This window comes from Podarcis cretensis (genome assembly GCF_951804945.1).
Source record: "Podarcis cretensis genome assembly, chromosome: 11".
In the NCBI taxonomy this organism is placed as follows: Eukaryota; Metazoa; Chordata; class Lepidosauria; order Squamata; family Lacertidae; genus Podarcis; species Podarcis cretensis.
This window is the reverse complement of record NC_137180.1, coordinates 43,300,103-43,316,730: the sequence shown is the minus strand read 5'-3', so window position 1 is coordinate 43,316,730 and position 16,628 is coordinate 43,300,103. Positions and strand designations below refer to the sequence as shown.

Genomic DNA, 16,628 nt, shown 5'->3' with positions numbered 1-16,628 from the left:
AAAGTGAGAAGAACACACATTCCTAGCCTCTAGATTTCCACACCTTATACCTGCTCCACCATGTATCTAAATGTATCCCATAATCTTTGAAATGAAGCCATTCATTTCCTTCATGTACACACTACAAAAATATGCAGGAGGTTAGGAAGAAGGAAGCTTGGTACCCTGCTTCTTATGATGGGGTAGCCTGAGAGCTGCAATGAGAAGCCTGTGCAAGAAGAATAAGTTAAAACCATTGCCTTAGGTTGACTTATAGGTGATAACATTAGTTGGAACCCATCCTTTCTGATAACACAAGTTGGGAAAATTAATATTCATGACCTTATGATCATCTGTTTGGGGAAAACTATAGGACTGAGATGTTTCAGTCCTGCTTGAGTAGACAGCTTTACAACTACCTGGTAGAAAAGGATCTGCTATTCCTTATTAGAAAATGTCTGCTTTTACTGCAAGCCCTTTTTTGCCCATGCAGGGAGCATAATACGCTGTATGAGGCGGCTAGAAGAATTGCTTCGACAGATGTGTCAAGCAGCAAAGGCCATTGGAAACACAGAACTGGAAAACAAATTTGCAGAAGGTCTGTATGTTCAGCTTCTTATAAATTGCATGCATCTTGAAATGTAGAGTCTTTTCACAGGCAATTTTAAATTTCTTAAAGAAGTCAGAGTGTCCCTAATGTATTAATGGTAGGTTCCATGTATCCTTTTATCTGCTGTGATCCAGTTCTTTCATGGAGCAGATAACTGGAAAGCCCTTGATGTCTCCACAGCCCCCTCAAACTAGTAATACACACATTTGAGATGGAAACTGGGGAAATGATACTCAATTTGAAATTGATACTGAGCTTCAACTCAGGCGCATTGTTAATATATCCCCTGTTGCTAGTATCAGCAATAGGTACAGCTACTCTTATGACATCATATTATTTTCTTCCCTTAACAGGCATTACCAAAATCAAGAGAGATATTGTATTTGCTGCAAGTCTTTACCTATAAGTATTGTCCTGGCACGGAGTTTGAACATCACCAATTATTCTTCAGAGGCAGAAGTGTAAAGTTAGCGACAGAATCTGCCAATCCTTCCCAAGCAGGAGAGATGCTTAACATTCTTGTATGTATTTCACCATAAGCCTCATGCTAGCAAGCATATTACATACCATTGCTGTTTGTACATAAGTGTTACCACATTATTTTTAATTAAAAAAAACAGCCAGAATACTGTGTGTTTAAAGCAAAAGCTTGAACCAATAGAGATTTAAAGTTTAGATACCTAAGTGTTACTATATACATGTAAAGTGAGCATCCAAGAAGTATAGCAGCAGCAGTCCCTTCAAGAGGCATTTAATTTATTTCTTTACATAGGTCAGAAATGCTTGACGTTTTCTTTTTATAGAAGGGGAGATTCCACAGGGTAATAGCTGTTGACTTTATCATGGCTGGTGATTACTGCCATAGTGATTTCCACTGGTAGGTGTCTCGTGTAAGGTTGTGTGTGAATCTTCTTCCTCCTTCTGTTTAAACGTACGACCTCTGTCTTTGAAGAAATCAGATACATACACAACCTGGATAAACAAATTGAACACATTAGGCAGTGAGACAGCTGTCGGAGAGAGACAGTACACCAAAATGATTCTTTAAATATGCCTAATAGGTATGGGCAGTATACCAATAAATTGTCTGAAACTGGTATGGCAATCAGATTGCCATACCGGTTTCAGACATTTTGAGCTGGCACATTGTGGTGGTTGGGGAGCTGAGGGCCACAGCACAATGGTAGCTTCACCTGGTGGTATAGTGCAGGTGAAGCAGCCACTGCTCCTGAGTCCCTCTGCCACACCATACAGCACAAAGTTTTTTAAAACTGCTCCACACTCTGGAGGCGGATGGCTTATTCGGCTGCGAAGCAGGCTTCCTTAAACCGTCCCCACAAGCCAGAGTGGGGGCTCAGCTGTGCGCTCCATCAGCGGAGCAGTTTAAAGAAGCTGTGCGTCTGAACCGCCTTTGCACAGGGATGTGGGTGGGCTACCTCTTGCCAAGGCAAGTGTTCACAGGGCTGCCTTAGCACAAGTGGAGCCAGGACTTCTTCCCCCAATCCTCCTTTCCAACATCGTAATATACCACTGTATCAGGAAGTTTAGTTGGTGGTATATTACAGTGTTGGAAAACAGGTATCTACTAGCTCAAATTGCCTGCCTTTCAGACAGAGAGGTAGACAGAGCTTGAGAAGGTGATTGCCTGCAACCTTCTGCCTCTGGTTCACGTGAGCTGGAAGGTGGGTGCTTAATCAGCTGAGGGATGGGTGGGAGGCTGCCCACCCCACAGCTGATCAAGCCTCCATACACGCAGAGGCACCCAGCACTCTAGGCAATGTATCTCGGTTGAGTCTTCATCCCCTAAGGTGGGGAGGAAGCAGCAGCTGAGATATGCTGATATAACATGATGTTGAAAACCACATATTGCCCAGTCCTAATGCCTAACTTCTGCGGCATGTTTATAGGCACTTCAGGCTTCTTTCATCTTTGTTGTCAGAAAGGGAAGTGGGGCAAGTGCCAATAATCTCTGCATGCTAGTCCCAATTGGAAAGGCTTTCACTTTTGTAAATAGTTTTGGGAAGAGAGATGTACCCTAACCCACCCGTACATCATGGTATCTAAAGGAGGAGTAGAAAAAGAAACGTTGACACTGGGAGTAGTGAAGATACTACCTTTCCCCCATCTCACCACTGTCCCATGGAAACTACAGGAAGCCAACACTGAACTCATCAGGAGTGTGCAGGCATCCTCCCTCCACCCCGTTTCATCATTAAGTCTCAGCAAAAGTAGTTTTGCCAGAAAGCTATATTGCTCAAATGGTAGAGTAACTTTGCATGGACTTACAATAAGTATAGCTACCAGTGCTCCCTGGATAAGTCCGGTCAACACATCACTCCAATGATGTTTGTAATCAGAAATACGGGAGAGGCCCACGTAGATGGATGCTGCAATAAGACCAAACTGAGCCGTAGGACGCACAAGTCTTGCCCAATCGCCTTTCATTCTGGCCTGAAGATAAAGCTAAAACCAAAAGGACAAAAGTTTAGAAGTACAGAAGTACAAAAGTCTAGCTAGTTAACAGGGTGGGCAGAAATAGGATGGGTCTTTTTTAAATACAGTAGTTCTAACTTGATATTCCGTTGATTTGCTAGGGACAACGTTAAGTGCAATACTTTTGTACCATAATGAACATTGTGCTGAGTTGTGGCCTAATTTTACACATGCCCTTTCTATTGAGCTTGCAAATTGGATCATATTGTGTATTGCATATTATTCACCTTTTGCTTCAAGCTGCACAATGTTTCATAATATGTGAGGCATATTCTCCTTAATTATCAGCTATAGCACTAAAGGAACCATTCATTACTTCAATAGTAGCTGTGAGTAGGGAGATCCTTGCTTAACACAGGAAGGTATTCAAATGCCTAGATGGGATATGAACTCATATTTAAATAATTTGTATACTTTCCCTTCAATAAAAATGTTCAAGGTGGCTTACAAATAAAAATACAAAGTTAAATACAGAATAAAATGCAGGGCCAAACCCCCCAGCATAAAACTGTACAGTTGAAATGGAGTTAAAAGGCTTGGAAAAATAAAAAAGTTCTTTGTCTACTGCCAAAGTGGTAGAGTTGGTACAAGCTGATGCTCTCTCCAGAGAAAATTCCACAACCACAGTGCCTCCACTGAGAAGTCCCCTTGCCCCTCAAATCACTGCTGCCTCATCTCTGATAGCCAAGACTCCTTCAGGAAAGCCTCCAAGAAAGATCTCAGAGACGCTGAGGGCAAGAATAATAATAATAATAATAATAATAATAATAATAATAATAATAATAATATCTTTATTGTCATTGCCCCCTCTCGGGGACAACAAAATTACTTGGCTGCTCCATCCACCCAGGTAGGGCACTCCACTCAAAATCAGAACAACTATAAAAACACTAATTAAAACAATATCGTATAATCAGCCCTCCTGAGATGTGATTAGATCAGCCCTCCTGAGATGTGATTAGAAATAGACTGGGAGCCAGTACACTTGTTTAAGGCCTTGCATTACCTTACCATTGCCTGCTGTCAGTCAGCAACAGAGCAGCTGAATTTGAACTAATTTGAATCTTAGAAAGCAACTCCACTTACAATGCATTCATCAAAAATGGAGGTTTCTGGAGCATAGATAACAATGGCCAAGCTGTCTGTCTGAGACAAGTCACGGCTGGCACACCAGCCTCAGCTAGTATGACAAAGCCGCTCAAGTTTATCTCCAAACTCAGCCTGCTCAAATCACTTTCCCAGGCAGACAAATGGTCCATCAGCACTGGGATCAATAGTATATCCCTCGGATCTGAAATGAGTTTTGTTTTTTATCCCTTACAGTCCATTACTAATGCCAGACACCAATTCATTATTTCCAGAGCCATCACAGGTTAGCATCTACCATGGGCTATAGTCTAGCAAGGAGCCCCCTGCCAAGAGCTCTGTGGACCTGCTCCTTCTGTTCACCTGCCTCTTGCTCTGGCCCAGAGAACAGAGGAGCAAATGCCACTGCCTGCTTCCCGTTTGGCAAGCAAGCAGGTGGCAGTAAGGTAGAAGAGGAGAAACAGCTGTAGCTGGTGATGATGGTGGGGAGGAGAAGAGCCGAGGTGTCTTCCCATCATTCCTGACCACTGGCAAGGCTGGCTGCAGTTGATGGGAGTTAAGTAGACGACATCTGAAGGACACCACACTGATGACACCTGCAGAACTACACCCTGGATTCAACTGGTCAATTCCTCCCTGCTTGATGTTATGAGCCACAATACAGACAGGAGGCTGCACTTAGCCAAGTACCTTATCTATTGCCTCATGCTGCAGAAACTCAAAATAAAACAAATCCATGAAACCAAACTAGATCAAGTTTTGGATAATCCACAGACTGACCTGTAACAAAGGCATAACCTTTTCTAAAACAGGCAGTAACTGGACTTGATGGGATGCAGGTTGTGGCTAGCACTCCCATAGACAACTTCAACCATTCCTTGTACCTGTTAGAACCATTATGGTTGTGTAAATGAATATATACACAGAGCATGCTCTATGTGAGCAGTAGGTGCTACTTTCCAAAGTTAAATATTTGGGGAATGCCTAATCGGTTTTTCAAAGCAGCTATTACATCATAGTTTTGGCATCCAAATCTTTCATTCTGCTGGTTAAAAAAAAGCTGAAGTTTAAAGCTGCATGGAGCAATGTTTAGAAAACCAGATAAAGGTTTTTCCACAGACCAAAGTTGTATTCCAGCTATGTTTTGTTGACAGAAAACTGAAGTTTCTAAGACAGTCTGCAGGCATATTTTTAAAAAATGTATACATGTGTGTTCACTATCAACAGCAAAGGTAGGTAATTCCTGCTGCTGCTGAAGTCCAACATAGCAAAATTACACAGTACAGTTTCAAGGCTAATACTGTGTTTCCTCAAGGCTTGTTTTTGAGACTAACTTCTACAGCAATGTAAATCATTTAGTCCCAGTGAGAACTTGAGGCAGCAGTCATGCTGGTGGTCTAAAAAGAGCAGGCTGGCAATACAGAGCTGGCATACTTCCTTCTTTCCAGCTTAGGAATTCCACTGAAGACATTGAAAAATGCATTCCTTTGCTAATAAGGTTTTTCCACACGCAAGCAATTGCTGTAGTTGGCAGAGGAACATTATACACATAAGAGGGAAGGTGGTATATGTGGTTATGAGTGGGAGAGAAGGTGGGACCTAAGACAGTCCCTTAGAAGATTGTGGTCCATAAGCAAAGATATTTGAGGGCCCGGGACACAAATCTAGGTGGTAGGATTTCGTGCTATTTGCCAAGCTGTCAAAACTGAACTGATGATTAAAATGCTGTCCCCAAAACAGAAATGTATCTACAAAACTAGGCTGAGATGGCAAAACAGGAAACTCGGATTTAATGTTTATTCATGGACTTTAGGAAAGTAGCTACTTGGGCCACAGCTATTTAAGATGTGGAGCTAGGCTGCAATGAGACAAGAGGCACAGGTTGGGCTGTTCATTCTACCAACAATAAAAGCAGCTGATGTACAAGTCCAAAAGAAAAAGAGGATCCAAATGCTCATCTCTTCTGGACAATGCTGGTGACAGTCCAGATCAGTGGGTTTTCAAGTTGTATAAGCACCTCAGTCAACCTCAAGTGCTGTATGAAGCAGCTGGCTAAGAACTAGTAACTCTATACAGCAAGGAAGCAGTTTCTGCATGTACTGTAGAGGGAAGTGAGGGGCAGATGGCGCCTGTCAACCTGGGAAGCTAGTCAATCAAGGAGAAGGAAACTGATCCTAAGCCTCCACTGCCTTACGACCATACTCATTTGGGAGACTGGGAGTAAACCCTGAGTAGAAATCCATACCCACTGCCTTGTGGGACATCTTCAGAAGGCTAAGGAGTAAACCCTACACAAATCTGGGGTGGAATCCCTAAGACGGCTGGATGGTGTCTTGTATGCCTCCTTCCAGCAACTCCCACAGCCAAGCTGGTGCCAAATGTATTGCTCTGCTTTCCTTTGGACCACATCAGCGAGGCTGAGAGAGGGTGTCTTGTTATCTGGGCAGCCCCAGAGAAATCACTTTGTTGCTGCTAATGCAATTACTGGTCTCTGCAGTCACAGCAGGTGCTGTGATTCTCCAGCAGTTTGACTTCACCTCCAGAGGCGCACCCCACTGTCTCTTGATACAGACAAATGCCAACAAGAGCCTTCCAGAGCCGTCTACACCAAACACTGTCACTTCAAATAACTGATGATTTTCCTTTAAGAGCAGCTGCTGCTGCTGTTTGTTGCACATGCATACTTTCATTTACATGCCTGTTAGCTGATAGGAGAGGTTAACTGCTTCCTTCTCTGAATTCAGATAAACAGCTTGAGCTTGGCTGGCCCCTACCTTGTCATCACAAAGAGCAACAGCAGCCGCTCCCTCCCTGCATTCTATGAAACAAACACCCGCTTATGCATGGAGGCTGACATGCACGCAACCAATTCATTAATTGGCAGCCCTTTTCTCCTATTATTGTTTACACAAGTGATATGGCAGCTTCAAGTCATAAAGACGGCTAACTAGTTCTAGTTATGTGCCCATTTTGACACAACAACAAACAGTCCTGTAGCCTCCATTAAGTCAACCGTTTTGCCTCTCCCTGCCCCCTGGCAAGCTATTCATTAAACCAACAGACTGAAGTTTCAGGATGGTCACCACCAAAAGTAGTAAGTGCTCCAACATGAATAGGGCAGCCTTTCCCTAGGTTTGGAGATGGAAAAACCCATTCCCACAGTCCCAGAACAAACCGGTAGGGCATGTGTAAATAACTTGCTTTCCAGTAAAATAACAGCTACGTTGCTTTGTTACACTAAAAAAAGTATTTGTGTACTTCAACAGTAATGCTTTAAAACCCATGGGGCTTCCTTCAGAGTAGGCCTGCAAAAAGATTGGGCCTTCTAATCTGAGGTTGCCAGGGTGACAGCTGAGCACAAAAATAAGGAACCCTCTGTATAACAGACACAAATAGAAAAACCGGGTCCAGGCCAGCATACAAAGACTACATGGCAAGCAAAGTACAACAGATTGTATTAGTCACAAGGTACTCGCTATTACAAGGCATGTAGTACATACAAGCAGTACTCCAGAATCATCAAAATAAGTACAATACTATAATTAATGATATATTTTCATATATCTTTGATGCAAGAAAATTCTTGGAAGCGGCAGAGCAGCTGTAGCAAACAGGACTGGAGCCCAGTGATCCCAGTTTCAAAGAGAAACTCCAGCCTGTGAAGTTAACAAGGTCCCACAAGTTGAGGCACTTGCTGCATGCTGGCTAGCAGAGCCTAAAAGGTCACCTTTAAAAAAGGTCACCCACCCCTGGCCTAAGAAGCACTTGCCTTACGAACTGAATAATGTGATGTGTTTCTAGCCTGCTAGCAGAAAAGTGATGACACAAATCGCTACAAGTGGAAAGTGCTTACAGCAGTGCCTGCCGTAGAAATGCAAATGCCAAGGCCCCTGTAACATGCAGCCTGGCCCTGAGCAAAGGGAGGAACATTCATAAATTAGCAGCATGGCAGTTGAATTTCTCCACTATCATTTTTGTCCTTCTCTGAAGGCTGCCGTTTCCTTAGGTATCAGATGCTTTTTACCTTTGGTGGTCTCCGCTTAAAAGTGCCTTTAATTTGCTAAATTAGAATACCCCCACAGCTCCCTTCGAGATGTGTTTATAGAATGTGGTTAAGCTTTCACTCATAATGAAAACACAGCCTCTTCACCACATACATCCTGAGCACTGTGTTCCTCCCACTCTCTGGTGAAATGCTCCACTTCTCCCACATGCACCACCTTTTAGAAGAAGCCACAGACCCAAGTGGAAGCAGAGAATGAACTGCTTTTGGTAAGGAAGGCATTTACAAATGTTGCAACAAGCAGAGGTTGCAGTCAAATGGATTTTGGGAGTCACTGTTAATACTCTAGAACAGTGTTTCCCAAACTTGGGCCTCCAGCTGTTTTTGTACTACAACTCCCATCATCCCTAGCTAGCAAGACCAGTGGTCAGGGATGATGGGAATTGTAGTTCAAAAACAGCTGGAGGCCCAAGGTTGGGAAACACTGCTCTAGAAGATCTGATCACAAGAGGAACAGTAGTAAGCAAGTAATTCTTTCCAGCCATGACGAGAGGAGTGTTATTTCCCCCTCCCCAAATGTTCTTTTGTCACAGTCTACATCATGCAACCCGACGGAGGGCAATCAGTAATTTCATGTGGGTGACAAGGAGAAGAAATGGGGAAAGCTAGAGGGAGGAAGTGTTCAATAGCAAAGGAGGTGCCCTGCACCATTTTGGCTCCACCTATGTCCACTGCCCTCAACAGACCTAACCCAACCCAACCCTGCCTTACAGCAAATTCTGGTGACTTGGCCTCCAGAGATTCCTTTGCTCTACATGTATCTAATTCACAAAGGAAGTACCTTCTCTCCTGTGCTAGGGACCCTATTTTTCTAGCATCTCATCCAGTCTGATTGTACAGGAATAAAGTAAGCTAATCTATGGAATCTACAAGATGAAGGGTGGTATACAAATATTTTGAACAAACACTGATGAGATATATTCTCATGAGTCTCTTACATGAAGGTAGGGAAGGGGGGATTTATCATCTGTGCTTATAAAACTGGATCTCAGTGTGAACTTAACACACTGTTAGATTTTTCAGAACTCTTTTCTGATGGGGATTGAGTGAAAGGCAGAACTTTGGGGAGAAAATGAATGTGTGTAGGGGATTGGGCCCAGATTAAGGGGTGTACAAGATAATGTTTTAGCTTTCAAGCTTTTCTTAAGAATTAATCCAATGTGGTTTGGGGCCCTTCTCTATAGCACCATAGGGGTTACAAACAAACCAAAAGCAGAACTACTGGAGACAGTGCGTCAGACCATGCCTGATGTTTACAGCCATGACTCTGGAGTCCCATTAATCCTTTATATATTTTTTAACTTGAAAAGGTCATATATTTTAGGGAAGCTTTTTATATCTGAAGGACTATTGTATTTAATATTTTGTTGGAAGCTGCCCAGAGTGGCTGGGGAAACCCAGCCAGTTGGGTGGGGTATAAATAATAAATAAATAAATAAATAAATTATTATTATTATTATTATTATTATTATTATTATTATTATTATTATTATTATTATATAATAAGCACATCTTTTGCAATGACAACCATGGCAGGTAATTTTGCTTAAGTATAATTGGTATTGAAATGAATAGGCACTGTGTGTACACAGTCACTGTCAGCCTGTATACCCAACTGCAGCTGCTGTAGCACTGCATATAGGCTGTAGTGTGCTAAAGAACTCATGGGGCACTCCAGGCAGCATGATAAAGATAATGCAAAGCCACTTCATGAATTAGGTCCAGAAACACACTTAATGCAGAGCTGCATGTAAGAGCTTCATGCTATTGCTTTGAAGAGTAAGATGAGTATTCATTGTCAGTTACATACACTTCACCTCATTTTAGGACAAGGGTAGAAACCTATGGCCCACCAAAGGCTGTTGGACTACAATTCCCATCAGCCCCAACCAGCATAAACAATGGTCAAGGATGATGGGGCCTATAGGACAGGTGAGCGAGTCTTTCACACTCTGTTATAAAACAGGTGAGCGAGTCTTTCACACTCTAATATAAAACATCCTACATTTACATGACATATTTATTTAGTTTATTTTACAATTTATATGCTTACATTTAACAGTAACTCTTGGGGCAGCTAATAAAATATTAACATAATTGCTAAATGCTTTTATTAGGAAGCTGTGCAGATAGAGCAATTCAAATTATAATGTGGGCAATCAAGTAAAATAAAAGCTCGCCACTGCTATTTGACTGGCCAAAGAAGAAGGAACCAAAAATGTTAGAAACTGCATCCTTTCCCAAAAGACAAAAACTGCTGCTAGCAGGGTTGCAAAGGTATTTATAGGCGTGTTTTTTAAGAGTTTAAAATATTTAGACCAAGATCCACCCATCCAAGAGAGCATATGCAACTACTGCCCACTCTTCTCTATTTAAAATCAAAGATAGCTGCAGTGACAGGTTATAATGGATTGTATTCAACTGACTTTTACTCGGAGTAGACAGATTTAGGAAAGGTGAGATATAAATGTAGTGAATAAATAACCACTGCTCCACCCACTTTTGCCTCTGGCCCCCAGAAAGCTTCCCATGAGGGAATACATCTCTCTGTTTGAAAAAGGTTCCCCACTTGCCTGAAAAGGAAAACATTCAGTTTTCATTCCCTCAGCTCTGAATAGAAATAAATGCATGTGGGGTGCTGTTCCCTTAAACCGCAAAAATGACTGCAAGCGGTATTAAAAGTGGCCTTATGTTTCTTATTTGTAATTATTAACAGCAAGAAAACTGTAGTTTTAAGAGTATTTTCTGCAAAGATAAAGAGGCTGTGTCTGTCAGACCACATAGTTCTTTGGGAGAGAGGTGGATATAGCACACCAAAATTGCTTTCAGTTATAATAATGCAACAGGTCAGCTCTCCACCTCCAGCACCAAGACTTCCAATTCCAGAAGAAAATAGGTTCATCCTATATTGACACAGGAAATCCAGAACTACAATAGTTATCCAGCCTCTGCTTGAAGACTGTGAGTGAGGGACAGCCCTCTAGGCAACTGGTTCCACTGCTGAATGGCTCCTGTAGCTTAAGCCCAGGCATGGCCAAACTTGGCCCTACAGCTGTTTTGGGACTACAACTCCCATCATCCCTAGCTAACAGAACCAGTGGTCACGGATGATGAGAATTCTAGTCCCAAACCAGCTGGAGGTCCAAGTTTGGCCATGCCTGGCTTAAACCTATTAGATCAAGTCCTGCCATCTGGGGCACCTATTCTATGTGATAACCCTTTGGGTCTTCCACAGCCCCACCCCATAGCCTTCTCAAGACAAAACATGCCCAGTTCCTTAAACATTTCCTTATAGGACTTGCTTTCCACACCCCTGAATATCTTTGTTGCCATTTCCTGAACCTATTCCTAATTGAAATATCCCATTTTTAAAGTGCAGGGCCCAGAACTGGATACAGTACTCCAGAGGATGTCTGACTGATGCAGAATAAAGTAGAACTTCTACTTCCTGTAACTAGAAAACTATGGCCTTCAAGTTGAAACAAGGCAGACTCCTAAGGCACCATGGGACAGCATCATAAGCTATTTTCTGCTAGGGAAAGTGCAAACAAGGAAAATGTAAAAGCTTTCCGTACACTGTCCATCAGTCACACATGAAAACAATTTATAATAATAATTACTATTATTACGTTGTATACTACCCTTTATCTGAAGATCACAGAGCAGATCACAACATAAAAATACAAGATGAGAACATAAAATATAATAATAAAACACAAACACAAACCAATAACCCCCTTCCCACAAACACGTTTAAAAGGCCATAGAACATGGGTAGGCAAACTAAGGCCCAGGGGCCAGATTCGGCCCAATCGCTTTCTGAATCTGGCCCGCGGACAGTACGGGAATCAGCGTGTTTTTACATGAGTAGAATTTGTTGTTGTTTAGTCGTTTAGTCGTGTCTGACTCTTCGTGACCCCATGGACCAGAGCACGCCAGGCACTCCTGTCTTCTATGAGTAGAATATGTGCTTTTATTTAAAATGCATCTCTGGGTTATTTGTGGGGCATAGGAATTCGTTCATTCCCTCCCCCCCAACAAAAGGGAATTTGTCCGACCCCCACAAGGTCTGAGGGACAGTGGACCGGCCCCCTGCTGAAAAAGTTTGCTGACCCCTGCCATAGAATATTCAATCAGCCAAAGGCCTGGCTATAGAAAAAAGTTTTTGCCTGGTGCCTCACACAAAGAAAAGGATAGCAAAAATGTTACATGTGCAGTTACATGCACAATTTGTACATGGTTTTCCTACACAAGTACTGTTCTGTTTTAAAAAGCCATCATGCAGAAAACGAAGACCTAGAATATTTATGTACTCTTTATAAATCAGTGCAAAAATTAGGTCTTGTGTTGCTCAGTGATTGGCTTTGAACCAGCAATTAGACAGAACGTAACCACTGTGATATATTTTATGCATGTGGAAGTAGTAAATGATCATTATTCAGAGTTGCCTCCTCAAGCACTTCAAATAAGACTAAAACATGGTTTATAGGCTCTAATAAGTAATGGTTATTACCATTAGACAAAGATTACAGTACGGAAATAGATACAGATCTCTGTTTCACTTAGGGCCAAAAGAGACATGACACGGCAGAGCCATGATTGCATCTCTCTCTTTTAAAGGAACACTTAAAAGCAGCTGCTTGGGGCTCAATTTTACTCAGAGAAGTTGTGCTTGGGGAGGTGGTTTTCAGTTTTGTTTAAAATGCCCCACAAGCTACTGTTACATCTTACTTTTGAGCAGGATGGGGAAAATATATTCTTTCATTCAAGGAAAAAGAAACCTAGATAGCCTAGAAAGATGTGGCCATCTATCTCTTTGGCAACTCCCATGCCTTCAGGTTAATAGCAAACCTGTCGAGTCTTTGAGCATCTAAATTGAAGGGGCAGCTCAAGATTGATAGAATTACACCAGAGCTGGTTCTGGGGTTGGGAGGAATCCCCATTAGCAAATAAGATGGCTTCTTTCTGCACCAACTAGGGACACAATGGGTGCCTGGATTGCCAACATCATGTTAATATTTTGGCACATGTTACAAGCACAAGACCCGAGATAAAGGTTAAAATTCCAACTAATGCGTGGATTTAATTAAAGATTGCCACATCCTATATCAAAAATGTCATTTGCCTCTTGTGCAGATCAAATCCACTAACAGCTCATTTCAGCAAATGCTTCACCTCTGTTTCTCTTCAATATACTGGGAACAGTGAGGGAAAAGGCCACTTTCGATGCAGCTTGTGGCATTTTGTTGCATGTCCCACTTATATTGAGTTTGTGGGCAGCATGTGAAAAAAGGGAAGAAGCCGCACAGTATAACCTTATACACTTCCTTTTTAGCTCTCAGAAGAGAAGAGAGATTTCTCTACTCAGTCCTGCTTCTTCTTTCCAAGAACACTGATTTACATGCCATGGTGGGGGAGCAAACTGGGCTCCTTCACACAACTTTATCTACATGGTTCAAAAATGCTAAGTTTTTAAATTTACTAATATTCAAGTAGGAATCATTACACAACAGGAGATGAGGCATTGGTGCCCCATAGAGCTTATTCCCTCCCCCCTCCCACGTGCAGAAGAAACAAAATTATTAAAATTCACCATGTATATAAATTTGCATAATTTAGTGTTGCCATATTTCAAAAAAGTGAAAATCTGGACACAAAGCTTGTTGAGCTTTTGTTTTAAAAAAGAGACTGCCCACATGAGTTGCCATACACCTAGATTTTCCTGGGCATTTTGCCGATTTATGCCTGGACACTGCTTCTGACTGCAGTATTCCGGGAAATTCTGGATGTATGGCAACCCTAAACAACTCACAAGCTATTTCTGATACAGAAATCTGGTTGCTCTTTATTATAAGCTCCAAGTACAGACTTCCTCTTCCTCTAAGGAACTCAGAAAGCCACAAATGGAAATCCCAGGGGATTTCTCCTAGCAATCCCATGAAATTACACCTGCATGTGCTAGCAACTATTTGGTGGAGGAGTAACAAAGAAAGAGCACAAAGACCCAGCATCCCATTTAACAGATATTGGGAAATTAAACTTCATTGACTGGAGGCACAATTTAGGCCTGTCTTGCTTCCAATTAGCCAACTGCTTTGAGGTTGTTGGTTTTTTACAATCAAGTAGTATGTAAATTTTATGAAATAAATAATACAGTGGAATGGGAGTCTCCATCAGGGCATATAATCCCAAAGACTTTGGCTGGTTTTATGCTCCCCAAAGATTTCAGCTCATGAGTTGTGTACATGGTTGACAGGAGAGGAGCTCAGTTTAGAGAAAACATGCATCGTTGAAGCATTAGTACTGCTCACTAGGCCCAAATGATGGATCACCCCACCCACAAATGTTTTGCTGGGTCAGACTGAAGGCCTACTTGGTTCAACATTCTATTGCCACCATCAGCCAGCCAGATGCTTCTGTGTACTCAGCAAGTAGGACATAAAAGTGACAACCTTTTCCTAACATGTATCCTCCATGCTAACTCCCAAATTAACTTCAAGGATCTGTTTACAGAGTCCCGTTAGCAACAGAGAACAGATGTATCTGTCTGAAAAAATATCGAACCTGGCTTGCAAACAGCTATTTACCAGCTTACTTACGGAGAGCAAGAATTGCTGCCAGTCAGGCAAAAGAGGGAGGTTTGGGTGGATAAGTATGGATAATGGGTTCTTTTTTTCTTCTCCCCATTTCCCCCATCCAGGCGGTTGACATACCACAAATTACTTCATCAGTATGAATGTTAAGACTAGCTACAAAATATGGCATAGCAACCTTTGGACTATAAGGTGCATGTATGGCCCAAATCTTCAAGACCCTGGCAAGACATGGGACAGCAACACATTTGCTCTGTCTTACTGGCTGCTTCCATGGGCAGCTGGGAGATTTGCATCCCCTCCCCTTTCTCTTATTGCTTTATTTGTAAGTTAAGGGTTCATGGCAGCTCAGAGCAATGTTGTTTTGCTTATCTTAAGACATATATATAAACAATCTCAATATGATAACATGCTGCCATATAGTATCCATTGGGTGTGTAATAGGAGTATTTATTTAAATTGCTAGGCAACAAGTTTAAAGGAGACTTAAACATAGTTTAAGTCTGTAAGCAATTCTGTAGCAAAGGGATCATGTCAACACAATGCAAACGGCACAGATTATGGTTAAGCCCTATGTAAATATCTGCTCCAAAACCCAGCAAACAGCTTGTATGCAGACAACTGCCTGTGAACGTATTTGGTCCAACATGAGTCTCGTATTCCAGGTACAGTTTATTTGCTGACTGCTACCTTCTTCATGAACTTATACAAGACCATGTAGCCCTGTCTCCTGGGATACCCCTACAAGGACAGCAAGTCATGAATCACCTCTATATAGGATTTTTATTTTTCCGCGCTTTGGCTGGGTTGGGGGAGGGATAGGCCATTTTCAATAAACGCAAATGCTAAAAGACACGACAACAGCTGCATTTTCATAGGCAAAGGACAAGTAAATCTTTCCACTCCTGAGTCAGTAAGATTCAGGGCAGCTGGCCAGCTAACCAGAAGTTAGATTCCAAACAAGTACGGGGAAGGGATCAAAATCCATATCATAAAACCAACTTTATTTACCTTAAAATCTTGCTAATGTTTCCCCTTTAAAAGCGTTTCTTCAGAAATTAGATTTTTTTTAAAAAAAAATTTTTAAGGTCAATTTTGCATTTTATTCTTCATTTGTTGCCCCCATTATACCAGTCAAAGAATAGACTACATTCTCTCAACTGTCCACAAGGGAATAAACATGAATCATTCCCTTCATTCAGTTCTCTCTAAATAGATGCAACCCCTTGCTGTAAGCCAATTGTGCCCTGTAAGGAAGAAAAGGGGTGGGAAATGGACTATCATTAGCTCACTCCGTTAAAGCAACCTTCACTCATTAGTTGTCTGCTAAACAGACTGACCTGGCTGAGAGCTGTGCAAGAGCTTACTCTTTCAAAATGACTCAAGTCCAAACCCTATGGGAGTTGAAAAGGAGAGGGTTGATCTGAGTTCCCTCCCCCCCCCAGCCCACTTCCCAAGGATTACTTTGCACACGACTACGTTGCTACAAAAATGTCACTTTTATGTAGAAAGCAAGCGAATTTTGTTAGAATCATAGAATCAAAGAATTGTAGAGTTGGAAGGGGCCCCAAGAGCCATCTAGTCCAATTCCCTGCAAAGTAGGAATGTTAGTAGTGAGTGACATGCGTCTCTGTGAAAACTGACAGATGGGTGCACTCACTGCTGAAACCACAACACTGGAGCTATGGATATTGCTAGCCATGGATATCTGCACACAAAATATATTATTAAGGTTACAAGTCTCAACTGAATTAACTGATTAATTAAGGGAGGAAGGACTCGACTCTTATCTTTTTCCTATTGT

At 41.9% G+C, this 16,628-nt stretch overlaps 2 protein-coding genes across 3 annotated transcripts in view; one reads left to right on the top strand and one right to left on the bottom strand.

Moving 5' to 3' along the window:
- MTREX (Mtr4 exosome RNA helicase) overlaps positions 1-1,215 on the top strand; it is a 40,353-nt gene extending 39,138 nt beyond the window's left edge. Inside the window, exons 26-27 of the mRNA XM_079994756.1 lie at positions 473-577; positions 943-1,215. Of these exons, the coding sequence (XP_079850882.1) occupies positions 473-577; positions 943-995 (158 nt within the window). The 3' untranslated portion in view covers positions 996-1,215. The remainder of the gene's footprint in view (positions 1-472; positions 578-942) is intronic.
- Positions 1,216-1,328: 113 nt separating this feature from the next.
- PLPP1 (phospholipid phosphatase 1) overlaps positions 1,329-16,628 on the bottom strand; it is an 86,827-nt gene continuing 71,527 nt past the window's right edge. For both annotated transcript variants that reach the window (XM_079995102.1, XM_079995101.1), the window contains exons 5-6: positions 2,876-3,052; positions 1,329-1,561 (exon numbers count right to left, since the gene is read on the bottom strand). In XM_079995102.1, coding sequence (XP_079851228.1) covers positions 1,430-1,561; positions 2,876-3,052 — 309 coding nt within the window. In that variant the 3' untranslated portion in view covers positions 1,329-1,429. The remainder of the gene's footprint in view (positions 1,562-2,875; positions 3,053-16,628) is intronic.